The sequence below is a fragment of the Theropithecus gelada genome, chromosome 15, assembly GCF_003255815.1.
Source record: "Theropithecus gelada isolate Dixy chromosome 15, Tgel_1.0, whole genome shotgun sequence".
NCBI classification, from domain to species: Eukaryota; Metazoa; Chordata; class Mammalia; order Primates; family Cercopithecidae; genus Theropithecus; species Theropithecus gelada.
Window position 1 is genome coordinate 83804278 of NC_037683.1, and position 23754 is coordinate 83828031.

The 23754-nt window shown below is 36.0% G+C and overlaps 1 protein-coding gene across 1 annotated transcript in view; it reads left to right on the plus strand.

The window, feature by feature from the left end:
- SMC5 (structural maintenance of chromosomes 5) overlaps window positions 1-23262 on the plus strand; it is a 103736-nt gene extending 80474 nt beyond the window's left edge. The window contains exons 18-25 of the mRNA XM_025360323.1: window positions 12508-12633; window positions 14972-15016; window positions 15438-15533; window positions 15989-16093; window positions 16299-16418; window positions 18481-18660; window positions 18743-18838; window positions 20573-23262. Of these exons, the coding sequence (XP_025216108.1) occupies window positions 12508-12633; window positions 14972-15016; window positions 15438-15533; window positions 15989-16093; window positions 16299-16418; window positions 18481-18660; window positions 18743-18838; window positions 20573-20713 (909 nt within the window). The 3' untranslated portion in view covers window positions 20714-23262. The remainder of the gene's footprint in view (window positions 1-12507; window positions 12634-14971; window positions 15017-15437; window positions 15534-15988; window positions 16094-16298; window positions 16419-18480; window positions 18661-18742; window positions 18839-20572) is intronic.
- The last annotated feature ends 492 nt before the right edge of the window (window positions 23263-23754 follow it).

Consider the following 23754-nt stretch of genomic DNA (forward strand, 5'->3'; position numbering starts at 1 on the left):
TGCAACGTCCACCTTCTGGGTTCAGGCGATTTTCCTGCCTCAGCCTCCCAAGTAGCTGGGACTACAGGCGTACCACCATGCCCTGCCAATTTTTTGTATATTTGGTAGAGATGGTGTTTCACTATGTTGGCCAGGCTGGTTTCAAACTCCTGACCTCGGGTTATCCACCCACCTCAGCCTCCCAAAGCCTGGATTTATAGGCATGAGCCACCGCACCCAGCCTGCATGTAACTTTGTAGTAGCCAGATTTTACAAAGCAAAAAGAAATGGGTTAAATGAATTACAATAATATATTTTACACAGTATATCCAAAATATTGTCATTTCAACTTATAAGCAATATTGAAAATTTACTAATAAGCTATTTTGTATCTCATATTGTCTTCAAAATACTTTATACTTAAAACACATCTCAAGTCAGTAAATTTTCATCAAAAATACTTGATCTATATTTTGATTTTCTAAAACTGATAGTTGAAAAAGTTAGGTTCACATACCCAAGCTGTTCCATTTTCCAATAGCTAGGAACAAGTATCAGTTTTTAATTTTAAATTTAAATTCAAATTTAAAATTCAGTTTCTCAGTCGATTTAGCCACATTTTAGTGCTTTATAGCCACACGTGACTAGTTTCTATTTTATTGGGCAGTACAGTTTCTGAAATATATTTCAAGGAAAAATGGAAGGGGAAACCTAAAAGTTTAAAAGGACTTAAGAAATGTATTAACCAAATATAATGGGTACACCTTATTTTGATTCTGATTTAAACAAATCAACTACTTTTAAAAGGTAGAAAAAAACAGGGAGATTTTAATACTGACTCAGTACTTGATAATAGAATTTATTGATAATATTTTTAGGTTTGATAGTAGTATTATGGTTATGGGGTTTTTTTTTTAAAGTCTTTGTCTTTTAAAGATATATTGCCACAATATTTATGAAGGAAATGATAGGCTGTCTGGGATTGCTTCAAAATATTCCAGAGAGAGGGCCATTTAGGACGGGAGTATACATGAAACAATATTGGTTATGAGTTGATAATTGTTGAAGCTGGATAATAGGTATGTGAAGGTTTATACCATTCTCTCTACTTTTGTATGTGTTTGAAATTTTTCATTACAAAAAGTAAAGCCTCCATTCTTGGTGGTGATGAAGTAACAGGAACCATATTTCCTGTCTCACTTGAAACCACTAAAAGATGTGGCAAACTATGTCAAATAGAGGTTTTCAGACATTGGACAACAGGCAGCACAGGACAGTGATCCTTGAGAGAAGGGGTAAAAAGCAAAGTGAGCTCTATGATTGCCTCATCTTACTGCTTGGAAAGACTTTCCACACCACAATGCAAGGAGCGTGACAGAATAGCACTACAGATCCTATAGACATTAAAGGATATTAAGGGAATATGATTAAAAACCTTATGCCAATAAATTTGACAACTTTGATGAAATGGACACATTTCTTAAAAGACACAAAACTACCAAAGGTCACTCAAGAAGATAATAGGTAACTACACTAACTTTATATTTATTTTAAAAATTGAATTTCTTATTAAAATCTTTACCGCAAAGAGAACTTCAGTCCCAAAATCTTCACTGGTGAATTCTACCAAGCATTTGTAAAAGAATTAATCCCAGCTGGGTGTAATGGCTGACACTGTAATCTCAGCACTTTGGGAGGCCGAGGCAGGTGGAACCTTTGAGTCAAGAATTCAAGACCAATCTGGGCAATGTGGCAAAACCTTGTCTCTACAAAAAATACAAAAATTATCCAGGCATGATGGAATGCACCTGTAATCTCAGTAGCTACTCAGGAGGCTGAGGTGGGAGGCTCACTTGAGCCTGGGAGGTCAAGGCTGCACTAAGATATGATTGGACTGCTGTACTTCAACCTGGGTGACAGAATAAGACCCTGTCTCAAAAAAAAAAGATTAATACCAGTTCTACTTAAGATTTTCCAGAAGGTGAAGAGGAGGGAATACTTCTTGAAGCATTATATGAGGCCAGCATTACCTGATACTAAAGATAGGAGAACTAAAGACTAATACCTATCATAAACATAGACCTGAAAATTCTTAATAAAATATTGGCAGGTCAGATCCAACAATATATAAAAAGTAATACATTGTAACCAATTAAGTTTTATCTCAGATATATAAGGTTGGTTTAATATTGGGATATTCATCAATATAATTCACCATATTAACAGACTGAAACTGAAAAACTAGATCATTTCAATATATACAGAAAAAATGTCAAAATTCAGCATCCCTTCGTTATAAAAACTTTTTGCAGCTAGCAATTGAAGGAGACTTCATCATTCTGATAAAGGATATCTGGAAACCAACAGCTCATATCAATCTTAGTGGAAAACTGTAAACTGTCCCCTTACGATTGGGGATGAGGAAAATGCCCACTCTCACCACTTCTAGTCCACATTGTACTGGAAGTTCTAGTCAGTGCAGTAAGGCTAGAAAAATTAAATGTATTAAATGTTTAAAAAAAAAAAAAAAACCTCCAAACATGATCATCTCTGTGGAAAATCTTAAGGAATCTACAAAAATGCTGCTAGAACCATCAGTGAACATTAGGAAGATTGTAGGAGATAAGTTCAATATATAGAAGTTCATTGTGGCCCCACCTACAATGAACAATTGGCAATTGCAATTTTAAACAGTACTATTTACAATAGCATCAAAAATGAAATACCTGACTGGGCATGGTGGCTCAAACCTATAATTCTAGCACTTTGAGAGGCCGAGACTGGAGGATGACTTGAGCTCGGAAGGTCAAGGCTGCCACAAGCTGTGATTTCACCACTGCACTTCAGCCTGGACAAGGGAGTGAAACCCTGTCATTAAAAAGAAAGGCTTTGGGAGGCCGAGATGGCCAGATAATCAGAGGTCAGGAGTTCGAGACCAGCCTGGCCAACATGGCGAAACCCCATCTTTACTAAAAATACAAAAATTAGCTGGGCATGGTGGCACACGCCTGTAATCCCAGCGACTCGGGAGGCTAATACAGGAGGATCACTTGAACCCAGAAGGCAGAGGTTGCAGTGAGCCAAGATCATGTCACTGCACTCCAGCCTGTGTGACAGAGTAAGATGCTGTCCCAAAAAGGAAAAAAATACTAGGTATATATTTACAAGACTTGCATCCTGAAAACTACGAAACTTTGATGAGAGAAAACTTTTCTGAGAGAAACTAAATACATTGTGAATCAAAAATTCAGGATTTCTTAAAATGTCATCTCTCTTCCAAATCTATAAATTCAATAAAATTCCCAGCCAGATTATAGAAATTGACTTATTCTAAAATGCAATAGACTTAGAAGAGCAAAAACAACTTTGAAAAATAAGTTGCAGGACTCCCACTAATTTTAAAATTTATTATGACGTTACAACAATCAAGACATTGTATCTGTATTAAAGTAGATATATATGGATCAATGGAACAGAATAGAGAATCTAGAAATACATCCACGTATTTATGGTCAGTTGTTTTTTTGGTTTTTTTTTGTCTTTTTGAGAAAGATGCCCAGGGATTTCAATGGGGAAAGAGTAATCTTTGTAACAAGTAGTGCTGGAACAATTGCATAGTCATATGTAAAAAATTAACCATACCTTTACCTCGTATCATATACAAATGAGTCACAGACTTAAATGTGAGAGCTAAAATTATAAAATTTCTTGAAGAAAATGTAAGAGAAAATCTTAATGACCTTGGTTTTGGCAAGGATTTCTCGGATAAAATAGAAAGAGCACAAATTATAAGAGAAAAAGAATCATTGCATTCATCAAAATGAACAACTTCTGCTTTTCCATAGATGCTGTTACAAAAAGGCAAGCTACAAACTGGGAGAATATATTTGCAATACACCTCACAGAGGACTTGTGTGTAGACCAAGAGGACTATGCCTGTGGGCCAAATCTAGCCCAAGGTCTTGTTTTTGTAAAGTCCCTGTGAGCTAAGAATAGTTTTCATATGTTTGAGAGAGAGAGAAAGAAAGAGCGTGTGTGTGTGTAATGTGACAGAGACTTTATATGGCCCTCATGTGGCTCTCAAAGCCTAGAGAGAGAAAGAAAGAGCGTGTGTGTGTGTAATGTGACAAGAGACTTTATATGGCCCTCATGTGGCTCTCAAAGCCTAATTTCCTTATTGGCATTTAAAGTTTGCTGACCCCTGATGGATGCTATAAAAATAATTTCAACTATCAATACAAAGAAGACCAACCCAGTCAAAAAATGGGCAAAGAACTTCACCATACTAAAGGAAGTATATGAATAGTAAATAAGCACGTGAAAGATTCCCAGCCTGACTTTACTGGTCTCAGGTAGAAAAGAAAAAGTATGCCCAACCTTATTAGTCAGTAGGGAAGTTTATATTAAAGGCATGAGTTACACCATAAACTCACTAGAATCGCTAAAATTTTTAAAGACTGATCATACTAAATTGCTGAGAATTTGGAGCAGCTGGAACTGTCATACACTGCTGGTGGGAATTTAAAATGTATATAATCACTGTGGAAAATCATTTGGGAGTTTAAGGGCTAAATATATACCTGACATATGAAATGAAAGGATATGTCTATGAAAGACTGGTACTCTAATATATAACAGCTGTCTTTGTAATAGCTAAAAACTGGAAATAAGACCGGGTGCAGTGGCTCATACCTATAATCCCAGCACTTTAGGAGGCCAAGGCAGGAGAATCATGCCCAGGAGTTTGAGACCAGCCTGGGCAACATAGCAAGACTCTGTTTCTACAAAAAATTAAAAATTTGCCTGGCATGATTGTGAATGCCTGTAGTCCCAGCTACTCGGGAGGCTGAGGTTAGAGAATCACTTGAGCCTGGGAGGTTGAGGCTGCAGTGAACTGTGATCTAGCCTAGGCAGTAGAACAAGACCCTATCTCAAAACAAAGAAACAACAACAAAAATGGAGGTTAATGCCCAGCAACACCTGAATGATTAAACAAATTATGGTATGTGGAATATTACTCTGCCACAAAAAGAAATGAATTACTGATACACACATGAATGAATCTCAGTGAAGCTGAGTGGAAGAAACCAGACCAAAAGAGAGCCTGCACTATGTAATTTCAAAGCTTTTGAGGGTGATAGGTATGTTTATTATCTTGATGGTAATAGCTTTACAGATGTATATATTTGTCAGAATTCATCAAGTTGTCTCCTTTAAATATTGCAGTTTATGATTCCTTGGTTACACCCCAAAAGTTAGGGAGGAAAACTTGAAATGAGTTACAAAAAAAATTAAGTTAGAGTTTTATCATTTATTTCACTTGTCTTTTTATTAGTATTTTTATTATGTCATTTTAAACATATACAAGAATATGAAGAGTAACATAACATCCATGTGTCCACTACCCCTCTTTAACAAATGTTAACCCTTGCCATATTTGTTGTAGATTTTTAAACCTATTCATGTATTCAGAGTCTCTTTTTACCCTTCCCCATCTATTCTACTTCCCCAGAGTCTGGCACTCTTCGGCAGGGTTATGTACGTGATTCACTGTACACTTAATTTAAATGTAATAAATGTATTTGTTACATAAATGTGAATTATATAGGGGTGGCTTTTTGTGGAAAGCATCCATAGAGGGTAGATTTTAGGAAATGTAGACATAGGACTGCACAGGTGAATGGAAAGATTAAATCAGAGTAAAGTAGCAACTTGATTCTGAAGCCAACCTCTTCAGACCCTTTGACTTAAGAAAAGCAATTTTGCTAGCAGATAAGCAACTAGGAGTATGCAGGCACAAACACACATAACCAAACAAAGCTGAAGATTAGGTTTGATATGCTAGGACTGGGCAAAAGCCACAGATGTGAAAGACAGGAGAGTCCTCTCCCGCACTCCCCACCTTCACCAAGAACAAAGGAAGGAAAGCATAGCAGAATGAATAGCAGTAGTATTCTAAATAGGTAGTCGGTGTCCAGCAAAAAGCAATCAAAGGTAAGTCCCAAATGGGAATGGGGAGTGAAGAAAATGAACTAGCTACCAGAGGAGAGCCTCATCAGGGCTTATTTCCTGGGCATGTGGGGAATGTCATATGCTGCTTATTCATCTGTTCTATTGGTAAGTAATTGTAGAGTCCATGCTGAAGTTACTTCATTGATTGAGCTTATGAATGTGGTGGTTCCATATAGGAAATGTTGTTATAAAAGAGGTTTCATGAAGAAGTTGACCCATCAGGCAGATACTATTAATATGTATAGCTTTAAATCCAATAACACAGTTGTATTAGTCCGTTTTCATGCTGCTGGTAAAGACATACCTGAGACTGGGCAGTTTACAAAAGAAGGAGGTTTAATGGACTTACAGTTCCATATGGCTGGGGAGGCTTCACAATCATGGTGGAAGACAAGGAGGAGCAAGTCACATCTTACATGGATGGTGGCAGGCAAAGACAGAGCTTGTACAGGGAAGCTCCCCCTTATAGAACCATCAGATCTCATGAGACTTACTGTCATGAAAACAGCATGGGAAGGACCTGCCCCCATGATTCAGTTGCCTCCCACCAGGTCCCTCCCACAACACGTGAGAATTCAAGATGAAATTTGGGTGGGGACACAGCCAAACCGTATCAACAATACAATATTTGATTCTGGTGCCTGAAGTTTTACTCTTACATCAGTATTAACGAGAAGAAAATGATTTGTTTGTGTCATATTTACAGAAGTATGAAATCAATGGCTTTGGAGTAAGTACGCTCCTAAACTTTAACCCACTCTTGACACAGTGAGAGATACTCTTCCAATAGCCCTTATAAATGGATAGAGATTAGTACAGATTGGCATGGTGTTCTCCTCTGATCCATTTTGTTAGTAAATAGGATAAATACTGTGTTTGGGTTTTTTTTTTTTTGGAGACAATCTCACTCTGTCGCTCAGGCTGGAGTGCAGTAGCACAATCTCAGCTCACTGCAACCTCGGTCCCCTGGGTTCAGGTGATTCACCTGCTTCAGCCTCCCAAGTAGCTGGGACTACAGGCGTGCACCACCACACCCAGCTAATCGGCTAATGTTTGCATTTTTAATAGAGATGGTGTTTCACCATGCCTGGCCTCAAACTCCTGACATCAAATGATCCACCCACCTCGGCTTCCCAAAGTGCTGGGATTACAGGTGTGAGCCACCACACCTGGCCAAGAAATACTGTTTTGAGTAGAGCTGACTGCTGCGTTTCTGGAAAGTAGGAAAGTTTTTTGGGGAGGGGGTTTTGTTTTTAATCAGTGAATTACTAATTTTTTTTTTTTAACAAAGACAGCCACTTTCAAAGTTAAAGTTAAAATTCCTGTAGTTGAATGCATTTTGGGTATTCAGAAAGCACAAATAGCCAACATAACTTATTATGTATTATTTTGATTATATTTTAATGATGTGTAATTTCTCAACACATTTGCTGTTTTGTTTTGTTTCCTTGAGAACAGGGTCTTACTCTCTCACCCAGGCTGAAGTGCGGTGGCACGGTCAACAGCTTGCTGCAGCCTGGAAATCCTGGGCTCAAGCAGTCCTCCTGCCTCAGCCTTTCCAGGTATCTAGGACTACAGGTGCATTCCACACACCTGGCTAATTATTTTTTATTTGTAGAGATAGTTCTCACTATGTTGCCCTGGCTGGTCTCAAACTCCTAACCTCAAGCAATCTTCCCACCTCAGCCTCCCAAAGTACTGGCATGTGCCACCATACCCAGCCATTTGCATAATTTTAAAGTTAACTGGAGAAACTTAGCACATTTTGATTCTTTTTGTTCTTGATCCTTTTCCTTGTCCTTTGCCCAATTTAGCCATTACCACATTCCTAATTCACCTCTTTCTAACTATCACGGCTACTGCCCTGTCTAGGCATTAAGTCCTAATAGCTGTGGCCTCACTTTTTACTAATTTTGTACTCATTTAACTACTGGGAAAAAAAATTGTACTCATTTTTATATTCTGCTGCAGAAATCTACAGCTTTATGTTATACATGATCCAAAGCTTTACAGTAGTCTTCTAATGTCTACTTCCAACTTCTAGCCTTTTTTACCTTGGTTGGCTGTTCCAGTGTTCCTACCATTGTTCATAACCTCTGTGTCTTTCCTGTATCGTTTGTTCACCTTTGTCATTCTGAGTCCATTGCTGCTTTTAAAACCAGAACTCTTCCTTGACATACATAAGTAACCTTACTTAACACTACCTCTGACTTTATTTTGCATTTCCTCAGCAATATTTTATACCACTCTGTTTTTCTTATTCATATGTTGATTTGAAAGTTCTTAAATGATCTGAGTGTACCTATAGTCCCGACTACTTCAGAGGCTGAGATAGGAGGATCACTTGAGTCCAGGAGTTCAAGTCCAGCCTGGGCAACATTGTAAGACCGTATCTCTAAAAAAATAAAAAATAAACTGTTAAATGCTTCTCATTTATAAATACTTTACCAGCCCTTTTGTAAGGTTCTTTCATTTCTTGTTGTGCATACTTAATACATGTTTGTTGCTGTCTGATCCTAGTCATTTGCCACACATTTGAAAGAGTCAAGAATGATGACTAAAAGTATGTAGTAGAATACGTGTATGGTAGTTCACTTTCTCTTTTACCTACTCTTGTTTTCTTCACGTGTTTGCTGCTGTTTATCTGCACATGATTTTATCTGTCTTATCTGTTCCTGCTATGCAGCTTCATTTGAACCAAAGAGAAATTTTTTTTCCTACTTGTCCCTTTGAACGCATGGCAGGTTGCTCTGAGGAACTATTGCTACCATTTGGTTTTGTCCTTTTTTCTGTCATGAAAATAAATTCACAAAAGAAGATTGACAAAATTTCAGTAGAGATTGTATTCATGAGGGGACTTAGAGGTAACTAACCACCATGGAGTTTGATACTTTCTCAGATTTTTGGAAGATAAATAGGGCAACAGACCTATAAAACATCCCCTGAGAAAGGCAAATGGTTGGAAGCCTCTCTTTGGTAATGTCACTAACTTATGGACTATTTTTAGGACAAGTTAGTAAGCTGTCTGTAAATCCACACACAGAGATTGGTAAAAATTTCTGTTATTTTGTTTTTTACCGTGGGCAGGTTTCCTGACCACGCCAAGCTTAATCATTATCTGCAGCCATGAGTATGATACCTATCTAATTTGGAGGGATATTATGATACTCAGTTTAATAATATACATCAAGTTGCCTAGTGTGGTGCTTAGCATGAAGCCAGTGTTTCCTTTAAAAGTACAGATTTACATCAGAATTAATGTTAGTTATAAAAATGGAAAGTTGTTACATTTATTTGCTTATACTAATACCAAATTTAGGAGTTCGGTGCTTTTCATATGACCTCTCTTCAGGCTACCTGCTTGCCACTCCCTCAAAAAAGAACTGAATTTCAGAGGAGACATTTTTTTTTTTTACTTAGATGTGTATAATTTTGAAGAAAACATTTTACAAGGAAATAGTAGTATTCCCATTATTTTATTGTTTATGATTAAATTAGTGTAAGTAGAATTTATGGTCTTGTGTATTAAAAGTTAAGATTATTATTTTCTAAATTTCAAGTATTAAAATTTAAAGTTGACTTTTTAAAAAAATGAATGATTTTTATATTTTTAAATGTGTATTCTTTCTGGTAACTGAAACAAATGGTTAGCATTTGAATTTGAAATCAACTAAATTGGAATGAAATTTTATTAAAGGAAGAAGTGTGTTAATTTACAGCTAATGTTTTAGTAAAAGTTGATGATACCTGTGACTTAATTTTACTCATATAGAAAATGGTTTTCATTTTATTTGATTCTTACTGTAATGAACTGTTACTAAAATAACAGTTTTAATATATATAGTTTTCATAAGAAATTCTGTGAATAATTCTTACTTCTTCCACAAGAGGGCCTTCTTCGAAAAGCTTTTTCTTATTTAATGTCGAGGTATTTCTGTACAATTTCCATGACAAATGAACTTTCACAAAAAGAATTTGAGAAAAAAAGATAACACAAATTTTTTCTAGGATATATAACTACAAAGTAATCTTTTTTGAGATGTTAGTGGGGGATATTTTGTACATTTCACTTATTCTCTTATATCTTAAACCTATGGAGTATTTTCTATTCTCTATTAACTATTAAAGGCTAGACTCTAAGCAGAAATGTAGATAAAGCCTTTTCACAAGTCTGACTTTACAGCATTATCTGATATAATTATATATGCCTTCCCACTTCCACTCTTAAAAAGCTCAGCAAGAATTGTGGTTTTAAAAACAAAAAGCAAAACAGGTGCTATATGAAGATCTGTGTCACAAACACGTATGTATAGAAAGAATATTTTCTCATATAAATATTTTATTGCACATATGCCACCAAACAGAAACTATTAAATGAGGTTTTATCTAAGTCCAGAGCTTCAAATTATCAACTCATTGATATTTCTTTTCCATAATGTTCTAATACTTTATTTTTAGCAAAGTCCAGAGGAACAAGAATCAGGAATAGAAGAAATTAGGAGTATTTAGTTTGTATCCAGCTGTTTCTTGTTTTGCATTTGCCTGAGTACAATGGTCCTTAGCAGAGTAAGGGTGATTGGGAGTCTTTAACATTTTCTTTTATTTCTCTCAAGCTATAGGGACTGAGGAATTTATTCAAGAAAACCATAGTACTAAGTGGTTAGTATAAAGGATTGCTTGTATTTTCAGTTTGGTCCAGTATATATCCTTTTACTTTTCATAACTATTGTCTTGGTTTAGTTTATTTGCTATCAAACACGTGTGCATAAAAGTCACCTGAAGGCCCCCTTAATAATACAGGTGTCCAGACCTCAGCCCCAGAGATATTAATCAAATAGATCTGGAATGTGCTTAGGCCATTCCAGATCCCCCACCCCCAAGTGTTTTTTGTGCCAACCAGAGTTTGAGGGTTAGTGAAAAGAGCAAACCAGACCTGTTTTATTTCTCAGAAATCTGCTAGTTCTGTAACCTTGGGCAAGTTTCTTAATGTGTCTGAGCCACCTCTACAAATAGAGATAACACTTTTCTTTAAGATCATAATTGGGATTAGAACAATTAACAGGATAGTGGTTGTAACAGTGCTTGACCTATAGAAGACATTTAGTAGATGAGATACCTTCCCTATTACATGTGAAATTCTTGCAGTCTGGCCCTTGTCCATTTTACCAACTCTGATCTTTTACATCCTTACAAATTCCTCTCCTCCAACCACATTAGATTACTTGTTTCTTAAAATAAGCAGGTGTTTGAGGCTCATATGCCTTAAAATTCATAATCACCTATCCTTGGAATGGTCATCTGCTGCTGTTACTTATTTCTTGTCATTTAAGGCTGTTAAGTTGTCATAGCTTCTGTGACCACTCTGACCTTCCCTACATACATACTCTGTCCAATCTGCTCCTGCTGAGAGGTGCCATGCTGTAATGAAAACAGCATGTGTCCTGTAAGCAGACAGGGATCTGAATCATGACAGTCTCTAAATGTGTGGGCTTGGGCAAGTTACTTAATTCCTTTCAGTCTCTCTCTTTTTTTTTTTAATGCACTAAATGAGGATAATATTACTGTGCTATGCTTGTGAGAAATAAAGGGAATAATGTATGCGAAGCACCTAGCCAAGGGCCTAGCACATAAGCATTCAGTAAAGAGTACCTGTTTCTGTTATGATAATGATCCTGTGTCTCTTTCTCCTTATTCACCTTTCTGTGACCAATGCAGATTATAATACTGGCATTTAATAGGTTCTCGGTAATTATTTGGTGAAGGAATGAATAGGTCCATGAATAAATAACCACATGGAAGGTACTTGGAACACTATCAAGCACGATTTAAAGGTCCTAACTACATTTGAGTGCTGAGTTTTCTGATATGAAGCCTGTGTACTGTGTAACTCAAATCTGATTATAATATAATTACATGACCAGGCCTGTGTGGCTCACTCCTGTAATCCCAGCACTTTTGAGAGGCCAAGGCGGATGGATCACTTGAGGCCAGGAGTTGGAGACCAGCCTGGCCAACATGGTGAAACCTTGTCTCTACTAAAAACACAAAAATTAGCCAGGCATGGTGGTGCACATCTGTAATCTCAGCTGCTCGGGAGGCTGGGACGTGATAATCCCTTGAATCTGGGAGGCGGAGGTTGCAGTGAACTGAGATCACGTCACTGCACTCCAGTCTGGGTGACAGAGCAAGACTGTCTCAAAAAAAAATAAGTAAGTAAATAAATAAATAAATAAAATTACCTGGAGCTAAGCTAAACTTTCAGAAAAAGGCAGTAAAATTTAAATTTTACACCTCTTATGGATTAGAGAAATGCCAGGTTATTGATGTGCTGATGTATTTTAAAGTTCAAATTTAACCTTTATAATAAAAAGAGTCATTATTTGAGATACGGTTTCAGATAATTTGATTATCATTATAATCAGAATTCAACAATGTATTTAATATGTGGTAGTTTAATAAAACAGCCCTCTGCTTTAACAGTAACATTCAAATTTTCGAAATAAATTTTTTTAATAGCAACATTTCATTGAGTTGGATGAAAACAGACAGAGATTATTGCAGAAATGCAAGGAACTTATGAAGAGAGCTAGGCAAGTATGTAACCTGGGTGCAGAGCAGACTCTTCCTCAAGAATACCAGACAGTAAGTATAAAAAGTATATAATGCTACAATTGCCATATTTAACATATTTTTAAGATTATAGGATCTTAAGCATTGTAACAGGCCATGAAAAATATGATGTGTCATAAAAAATAGGGAGTTTTTCCACATTTTTAAACTGAATAGATATATAAAATAATGTTGCTTAACAGATCAATGTTATTGGTACTATAACATTTATTCTTCCAATACAAATGCCTTTTAATGGGTACAGTTGGAACATACAGTTTTTCATGGAAACATTGTGCCAGTAATTGGTATATCAGAAATAACAAATAGGACATTTTAAAAATAAAGGGAAAATGAAAATGTTTCCCCGGAAATTGGGGTGTTTAATTAGGGTTCAATGGGAGCTGAATATTTAGGACTAACATCTGCCAATAAGAAAAGGAAAAAAGAGGTCTTACTTCCATTATATGTTTTATGCTGACATACCACTCAGTAAAATTAGGAGATGCTGCCCTTTAGTCACATCCCACTGTTAATTTACATACCTCTGTACAAGTGGGGATGATACTTTGCCTGCATACCTATTCAGAATAATGTCAAAATGAAATTATAAAATAAATTTTAAAATATCTCGTATTGGTGTGTCTTTTTAAAATTCTTAATTTCAAATGTTATCTATTTCAATAGATAATGAAATGACTACTAAAGATATAAACAACTGGAAAAAAATTAATGGATTATAATTTTCAAATCCTCAACTGATTTATTTTATGATATCAGACACAGAATCACAGAGAATGGATTCGACTATTTGGATACATACTAGGAACTCAGTAGATATCTTTAAAACAAATTGAGAAGCTTGTTTCTAAAAACAGTAGAATATCTTCAGAATACATTGTGTTGTTATAAAATAAATATAAGTACAATCTGTACTAATTTTTTCTTTCAGAAAAAGCATGATACTGTTCTTGATAAGTCATACTGTTTTTGAATCAAAATTAGAAGATGATTAATCATTAAAATGTATTAATTACCTCCTATATGGCAAGCATTGAACAAGACAGACATACTTCCTTCTCAGCTGAAACTTATATTCTAGTCTGGAAGATTAGGTAGATGAAAACACAAATCAAAAATCAGATAATGTCAGATAACAAGAAATGCTAAGAAAAATAAAACAGGGTGAGGAGATGGAGTGACATGGATGGGAACTTGGTCAGGGAAGCCTCCTTTGAAAAGATACCATTTTATAACAGTCCTGAATGAAGAGAACAGATCAGTCAAGTGAAGATGTGAGGGAAAAGTACTCCAGACAGAGAAAACAACTTAGACAAAGCCCAGAACAGAAGTATGTTTGGGACGTTTCAGAATAAAAGGAATCTCATTGGGGTTAAAAATTATCCAAGCAGAGAAGAAGGCAGAGGCCAAGATTATGTAGGGCTTGTAGACCATACAAGGAATTAAGGTTGTATTCTTTTGGGATGGACTCCAGTGGAGGATCTTAAACAGAAAAGTGACATTACTACTTTTATGAAAGAGCACTCTAACTTCTGTTCTTCTAGATGGAGGATAAAGTAGGGATACAAGAATGGAAGCAATGAAACCATTTAGAAGGTCATTTCTTTGGACCACGCAAGAGATATATAATGGCATGAATTAGGGTGATAGCACTGAAGAGAGAGAGGGAGAAGTTGACAGATCTTAGATATCTTTTAGTGACAGAGCCAGCAAGACTTGCTGATGGATTTGACATGAAGGATAAGAGAGAGAACCCCTAAATTTTTCACCCGAACAAATTACGGTGCTATTTACTGGAATGGAGAAGATTGAAGGAGAAACAGGGTTGCTTGAAGTGGTAGGTAAGGTGGGTGAAATCCAGATTCTGTTTCACCATCTTAAATTTAAGATGCCTGTTAGAGTCAAGTGAGGATATCGAGTAAATAAATGTTGGACACATGAGCTTAAATCTCAGTGAGTATGTCAGAGATTCAACAAAGGAATATTTGAAGGTCTATAGAAGTTGAACTGCTTTCTAAGAGGTTAAAATAATAAGCTGAAGATATTAGATTAATATGTCAAGATCTTTTTCAGGGTTTCAGGATTCATTTTGTACCATGTAGTATACAGCCTTTGCAGGTCGTGCTAAGCCAAACAATGTAATTGTTTGCCTCCCCTCAAAAAAAAAAGTGTCTGTTCTAATTTGTCCCCATGGCATGGACTCAGAAGATAGTACCGTGGTGAAATTCAACTGTCAAAGTAATTAGATACTAAGGATGCTTTTTTAGTTCTTCATAAGTGCAGTATAAAGTTCTAACTTCTTGCTCTCTTTCAATGCCCCACATATTCTGGACCCATTCTACCAATTCAGCAAGTACCCACCATTCCAAATGGACACAACTCCTCACTCCCCATGGTATGCAGTACTCATTCTTTTTTCCCAAGCTGCTGTCTTCCCTCTGCCTTGCTCCTCCCTAGCCATTTGCTTTAAGGCCCAGAGATGAATTCTAGGCCTTTGGATTCTCTTAACTCTCCTATAGCATGAACTGATACTTCTTTTCTCTAAATTCCCTAGCCTATAAGATATGTACTGCTTGTTTGAATACTCAACATCAATACGTTGCCTTAAGGTGTTATCCAGTACATACATTTTATTTTCTTTAAAATACAAACTTTCGAAGGCAAATGACCCTGTTTATTATTCCTTTGTATCCTTGTGTACCAGCATGCTGTTGAACAGATAGTAGATAACTTATTCAGCAGATTATTTTTCTTTTAACTATTTGAATGGAACCGTTTTCATTGTATCTATAATGATGGGCAATTTTTTTCTTTAGGTTTTCCAAGACCTTCCAAACACATTGGATGAAATTGATGCTTTATTAACTGAAGAAAGATCAAGAGCTTCCTGCTTCACGGGACTGAATCCTACAGTATGCCTGTTTCTCTACTCCCATTCTGCATCCAGCCACCACCACCACCACCCTCCCCATACACACACATACACACACAGAGTTCCCTCCAGTACTTGCCTCCCACTCTGTACTAGAGCTCTTGGTAATGATAAGCTAGACAGCAGGAACAATGTACTTTAAATGCCAGATTCTGAATCTATTAGAATTTTAAATAGATTCTTCCTAAGGAACACAATGTTCTGTGCCTTTTCTTTATAAAAAGAATAGTCGGGCTAACCTGAAATACTGCAATGTCTAGTTTTTCAAGGATAAAAAATGTCACTTTCAGTATGTAATAAGAACATAAATTATTTGCATACAAACAATGCAGCACAATTGCCATTTTCAGTTAATGTTTTAATCAATGCAAAATTGTATATACTTTTATACTTTGGTAGATTTATCTTAAAGAAGTTTTTTTTTCCCCCTGCCAGATTGTTCAGGAGTATACAAAAAGAGAAGAAGAAATAGAGCAGTTAACTGAGGAACTAAAGGGAAAGAAAGTTGAACTAGATCAATACAGGGAAAACATTTCACAGGTAATTTTTTTAGTTTTTAATTTTTACTTTTTATCATGTGATTATTAATGAAATGGGAATGTAGAATAATGGAAAATGAGATGACATGCTTAAGAGAAGTGTGTTATGCCCAGACTGATACTGATATAAAATTTACGTGAAATTTTGTGTCACAATATAGTAATACTGCTTTTAAATTATGTTTTTATATTGTGTTTATTTGTAGGTAAAAGAAAGGTGGCTTAATCCTTTAAAAGAGCTGGTAGAAAAAATTAATGAAAAATTCAGCAATTTTTTTAGTTCCATGCAGTGTGCTGGTGAAGTTGATCTCCATACAGAAAATGAGGTAAAATTGCATTTGAAATATATTTCTGGCAAGTAATTTTAATTATATGCTTAAAGTACATATAAATTATTTATTTACTTTAGAGTTATATCTGTGAAAAGTTTTGTTTACCAAAATGTTGAAAGAAAGGAGAAAATCACCTATGGGATTCTATTAGGGTCACTTTTTTTGGTGGGGGGTGATGTTTGGAATTAGTAACTAATACCTTGTAACTCTTTTTATACAATCTGAGTAATGGTTATTCAGTTGTATTGAATAAATATGTTACTTTATAAAGCTACCACAACTGGAGTTAGAAGACTCATAAACAGATTAGTTTGAAATATAGTATATATCAGTGTCTTTTTTTAATAATTTAAGAATTCATGGTTGGGTGTGGTGGCTCACGCCTGTAATCCCAGCACTTTGTGAGGCCGAGGCAGGCAGATAGCTTGAGCTGAAGGGTTTGAGACCAGCCTGGGCAACATGGCAAAACCCCATCTCTATAAAAATACAAAAATTAGCTGGGTGTGGTGGTATGCACCTGTGGTCCCAGCTACTTTGGAGGCTGAAGTGCAGGGATGGCTTGAGCCTGGAAGGTGGAGGTTCCAGTGAGCCAAAATGGTGCCACTGCACTCCAGCCTGGGCAACAAAACCAGACGTCTCAAAAAAAAAAAGAATTTAAGAATTCATGAGAATGAAAATACTGGGAAATTTGCTACTAATTTCTTGTGCTATAACTTTATGCATTGCAATTTGGGCTAAAATTAATTTTTCGTTAAGACAGGCAAAGGCCAGGTGCTGTGGCTTGTGCCTATTCCCACTTTGGGAGGCCAAGGCAGGAGGATCACTTGAATTCAGGCATTTGAGACCAGCCTGGGCAACAGAGTGAGACAGAGATTCTGTCTCAAAACAAAAGTAACTACTAGAAAATTGAAAATTACATATGTGGATTGCATTGTATCTTTCTCTTGGTCAGTACTATCTTAGACCTTAAAGCTCTATTCAATTAATAGGTAACCTTTAATTAGTAAGTTTCATGTTTTTTGTTTTGGTTTTTTTGAGACAAAGTCTCGCTGTGTCACCCAGACTGGAGTGCAGTGGCACGATCTTGGCTCACTGCAACCTCCACCTCCTGGGTTCAAGCTATTCTTCTGCCTCAGACTCCTAAGTAGCTGGGATTACAGACGCCCGCCACCACGCCCGGCTGATTTTTGTATTTTTAGTAGAGACGGGGTTTTCTCATGTTGGCCAGGCTGGTCTCAAACTCCTGACCTCAAGTGATCCACCCCCATCGGCCTCCCAAATTGCTGGAATTACAGGCATGAGCCACCGCACCCAGACTAATTAGTAAGTTATATACCTCATTTTTAAGGTAAATCTGAACCTGACATAGAAATGCCATCAATAAGAATAGTAAATAAAACTTAGAGCATCCTCAGTTTTGGCAACGTTTATAAAACACTAATGTACTCATTACAACAAATATTTATTGAGCACCTATTATGTGCCAGGCTTGCTTTTTGCTGAGTATTGTGTGTATGTATGACTTAAGTTTTCAAAGTATATGTGTAATTCCTACCTTGTTTTTTCCTTCTTAACCAACTGAAGAAGTTAGGGGGATTCTTGGCCCTCTGCAGTTATCATACACAGCCACTTCTCTAGCACAAGAGAGCATAGCACTCCATTACATTCTAATTGCTTTCACCTGCAGTTTAAGAACCTAGCACTTTGGAACTAGAATAGATAGTGCCTTTCCAGGACAGAGTTCCTCACTCAGTAATTTCTAAAAACTCTTGGGGAAGCCTAGTAAACTTGAATAGAATGGTATAGAGGAGGAAAATGTTAATTTAATCTGAATATTTTCCTTATCTAAATAGATCCTTGAAAACCCTTAGAGCTTTTAGATGGTAACTGTTTGCTTAATATTATTTTTAAAAATACATATATATTTATTGTTATATAAACTAGTGTCACTAAATATTGAATTCTTTACTCTTAGTTAATTCAATCCATTTTCAAATAATAGAATGACATTACCAGAGGAAACTCATTTTTCATCAACTTTTTAAATGTTTTATAGGAAGATTATGATAAATACGGAATTCGAATTAGAGTCAAATTTCGCAGTAGTACTCAACTACATGAATTAACTCCTCATCATCAAAGTGGAGGTGAAAGAAGTGTTTCTACCATGTTATACTTGATGGCACTCCAGGAGCTAAATAGATGTCCATTCAGAGTAGTTGATGAAATCAATCAGGTATGGTGATTGTTCTGTTATTTGGATCTACTTATATCCTATAATAGAAATAAATATAATCATTATTATTGCCATTGTTTAGGGAATGGACCCAATCAATGAACGGAGAGTGTTTGAAATGGTTGTAAATACTGCCTGTAAAGAAAATACATCTCAATACTTTTTCATAACACCAAAGGTAGGTAAAAAGTAACCTAAAAGTGGTCATATACTCGGAAATTCCCTGTGACTTAATCATATAGTTTTTGTCCCAATATGTTCATATTAGCAGGAACACTCCCAAAAAAGGAATTTAAAAGGTTAACAGTAATATCTACATTATTAAAGGGACAAGTTCCAATGTCATGCTTAATCAGAGGAAGACGTGTAGGAGACATATTATTATGTTCTAAAATTGAGATTTTCTCATTCCTCTTCTAGAAAAGGTACTCTTTCAGCACTAAAAGATGACTGGGGAATACAACTGCTAAGACTCTGGTTCTTCATTTTCCCAAAAAAGCCTCTCTTGTCATATACTGCCCTTCCTCTTTATTTGCCACTAACACTATGCTGGCCCAGGGGAAGTTTAAGTATCCCAACATCTTCTGCTCACAGGTTAATTCTCATAAAAACAGAATTATGTTTGTAGATAATTTTTCATAATCTAGAACCATTACAATGGGAAATTTTCTTTTGTTAAATCTAGTGTTGTGAGTAAATTAAAAAGCATATATATTCAAAGATGTGTTTATTAATATAATCAGATTTTTTCCTTTGTAAGTATTCATGAAAAATTTTGGCCACGTGCAGTGGCTCACACCTGTAATCCCACTACTTTTTGAGGCCAAGGCAGGTGGATCGCTTGAGCCCAGGAGTTCAAGACCAGCCTGGGCAGCATGGCAAAACCCCATCTCTACCAAAAAAAAAATGCAAAAATTAGCTGGACATGGCAGCATGCACCTGTAGCCCCAGCTACTTGGGAGGCTCAGGCACGAAGATCACTTGAGCCTAGGAGGCGGAGGTTTCAGTGAGCTGAGATCACACCACTGCACTGCAGCCTGGGTGACAGAATGAGACCTTGTTCCCCCCCTACCCAAAAAAAAAGAAAAAAATTGTTTTTACCCATCCTACATTCAGATTTTTATTAAATAGTGTCATCTGTATTCTTTTTTTCACAGATAGTCTTGTGGAATAGTCACATCTGTTAATACCCTACTGCCTGCCAAATACCTTAGCCTACAAATGTCCCTCTTACACACTTTTCAGGATACCAGGCTATCAAAGAAGTTGCTTGAGAGGTGTTTATAAATAAAAAGTAAAAGTATCTACCCTAGGAAAATTATGGAGGACATACTCTTTTCCAAGGTCTGCCAAGGAAGTTGAATAATCCCAGTTATCTTGTGAATCTAGAGGGCTCAATTATTCCTTATTTTGATTGTTCTTTAGGCCAGGCTACAGGTATGCTAATTTAGGTAAGGATTACAGTCTGGCAAGGTTTATATTGAGGTGTTTAAGAGCTTCTTAAGGCTCTTATTGACTGGGCGTAGTGGCTCACACTTGTCATCCCAGTACTTTGGGAGGCCAAGGCGGATGGATCACCTGAGGTCAGGAGTTCGAGACCAGCCTGGCCAACATGGTGAAACCCCGTCTCTAGTAAAAATACAAAAAACTAGCTGGGCCAGGTGGTGCGTGCCTGTAATTCCAGCTACTCTGGAGGCTGGCTATGAGGCATGAGAATCTCTTGAATCTGGGTGGTGGAGGTTGCAGCGAGCTGAGATTGCACCTCTGTACTCTGGCCTGGGCAACAGAGTGGGGAAAAAAAGTTTTATTAATATTACAAATAAAATCATACATTTGACTGTACACATGTAAGGTTGGAAAACTATACTTCTCAGTATGTAGCTTATATGACAATTTGTTTTAATACTTACAGCTCCTGCAAAATCTTCCTTATTCTGAAAAGATGACAGTTTTGTTTGTCTACAATGGCCCTCATATGCTGGAACCAAACAGATGGAATTTAAAGGCTTTCCAAAGGCGGCGGCGCCGTATTACATTCACTCAACCTTCTTAATAAAAGTAAAGAGAGGGAACTTGGGAATTTTTTTGTTAAATTCTGTTTATAAGTATGGCTCAACTGAATAAAAGTTAGGAGATTGATTAAAACGAAAAGCAGTTACTTTTGGAAACCTGCTTTTAAATACAAATAGGTTGATAATGGAAACCTTAATGACCTTTCCAAAATATCATCTGGTAGTAAAAGTTAAGTCTTCTTCAGTCTTGGTTGAACTTGAGTCCTTGGCATTCTGACCATGAGTCATTGAGTTCTCATGTTAAAAGGTACTTAATATTACAAATCAAAGGTACAGTGGAAGAGGGGTTAATCACAAGAAGTTACTTATATGGTAGCCCTGAGCTTTAATTGCAGAGTAACTTTAATTACTTTTAGAGCCTAAAGATGACTCTAGAGCGTAAGTCCTAGTTTCTCCCAGTGTTATATTTAATTTTTAAAAATTGATATGAAAATGTCTAATGTATAGTAATAATTTATGACAGATCTATTCCTTTCTTCCTATTAAAAAAGATTACCTTATCTCCAGTAGGAAATGGAATTTTATGGGCCTTTAAAAGAAAGTTTTATGAAACTTGATGCTATAATTTTATTGGTATTTCAAGGGGAAAAAAAACACTGGGGTTCAAAAATCGTAGTAGAACTGCTTTGAAATGCTACAAGGTGGCCACTAGATGATGCAAAATACAACCAAAATTTTGACAGAGAATAAACTTAGGTGACAAGCATTTTTAAAGAATAACCTTGTAAAGTGTGGGGGCAGGGGTTGCTTTTTTTTATTTTATTTAAAGTCAATTGTATTTTACATCTTAAATTTCTAAAAGCATTTTTATAATTATTTTTAGTAAGATTTTTCTTAAAATTTCATATACTGGTTTCTACAATTTATATTTGAAATTTCTCAGTGTTATGTAAAGAGTGACAGAAAAGCATTGATTTCTTTAAAACCATAATGTTTTTAGAACTTAAGCTTATAGGGCCTTTCTTACAATGTTGATGTACCCATTATCATAGAAAATCTAGTTTAAACTGTTTTCTTTCAGCGCAAAAGAATTAAATGGGAAAATCGTTTGTTGAAGTTATACTAATTAGTAGAGCCAAACAAATTCTCTTCTTTTAAAAAATAAATCTTATAAGAAAATAGACAGTCCACGGTCATGTCTTTGAACAGTGGATTGGATCTGTGCCAGTAATGACAAAATTATTTTTTTTGACTTGTTTGCCTGAATAAATTGAAGAATTGCTTTCAGTTTGGGTTTTGTATATTCTTAAGTAGCCATTGAAATTTATAATCTTATTAGGTCAAAAAATGGTGAACCATAAGTTTATGTCCTCTCACTTAGACATTTTCTCTTCAAAAGGTGTTTTCTTTTTTATAAAAATTTTAAAAGAGCCTTCCCTTCTTTAGCTCCAGTGCATGAAGTATGAAAATATTTTAAAATGACATTTTTAGTAATATGAGCAACCATGTAAACATTGAAGAACTTGGTAACATATTAGTAAATGGATATTACCAAATGTTTTCATTGTTAATTACTTTGCTTTCCACCAAAATATCTTTACTAAAATGTGCTTGGTGTAGTTTGTTTATTGTCTAAATTAGTGCCAGTCATCTTATTTCTGCAAAATGAGTATCAATGTGAAAAAGAAGCGTCAAGATTAAGCATGCTTGAAAATAAAATGGTCAGTTACATTTCAATTTACATAGACCAACAACTGTTCCATACTTTGTTTGTAAACATTTAATTTCTCTACGGGGCAAAATTAATATTTGGCTTTACATTGAATTTTGAGCTGTGAAGAATAAATTATGTATCATTTTAGCATATTAAACGGTAGTAAGTCTAGCACATAGTCTCAGCCACTTAAAACTTTATTTTCTGCAAAAGTTGTTTTTTGTTTGTTTGTTTGTTTGTTTTGAGATGGAGTCTCGCTCCGTTGCCCAGGCTGGAGTGCAGTGACGTGATCTCAGCTCACTGCAACCTCCGCCTCCTGGGTTCAAGCGATTCTCCTGCCTCAGCCTCCCGAGTAACTAGGACAACAGACACGTGCCACCACACTCGGCTAATTTTTTATACTTTTAGTAGAGACGGGGTTTCAGTATATTGGCCAGGCTGGTCTCGAACTCCTGACCTCGTGATCCACCCACTTCGGCCTCCCAAAGTGCTGGGATTATAGGCGTGAGCCACTGCACCTGGCCAAAAGTTGATTTTTAATTACATAAAAATTGTAAAACCTTCTAGTAAAAACTTGATTTGGTGAATACACTGGTATTTAAAAACCTTAAGGTGACAACCATTTTCTATGCCTGAACCTTCATTGGTTTGCCTTGGAAGAGTCTCTGTTAAAAGGTTTTCCATATTCAAAGTAAAAGAAAAGACTTCTTGCTTTCTAATTGTCTCTTGGACACAGGCCTATTTTCTTTGGGGTATAAACCTTTACATGTGAAAAATGTAATTTCATTCTGCTGCTGTGTGTGCGTGTGTGTGTAATTGAAAAAAACTTTGTGGGAAATCCTACTTTGTTGGTAATAAATCAATATTTTCATATTCTTTTGGTGTATGTTATTTTAAGTGAGAACTATTTTTTATACTCTGAACCTTATTAAGAGTCATTTTGGTTTTCAGATTTACTAAAAAAAGTCTGTTGAGTAACCCACATTTACAAAATAGTGTTCAGCAGTCTATTAGTGTTCAAAAGGGTAGAAATTTTAGTCCCTTGTCTGCCTGCAATGAAATCACAATCTAATAGAAGCAATAAACACTCATGAAAAAAAGGTTTAAACAATGTAAAGAAGTCAAGTTACAGGGCCAAGTATTCATCAGAGAGGCTGCAACATAGGTTAGCTGTTTTTAGGTTTAAATACTAAGTTTACTAACATGCCCAATAGCCAATTTTCACTTATTACTCCTTACATTAAGCTACTATATAAAGTAATCTTTTTGAAATATATTTTTTAGTCAGGCAGACTTTTTCACTTACAAGTTACTTGACAGTCTAGTCTCATCATTGGTGAAATGAGAATCATACCTAATTCACAGAGT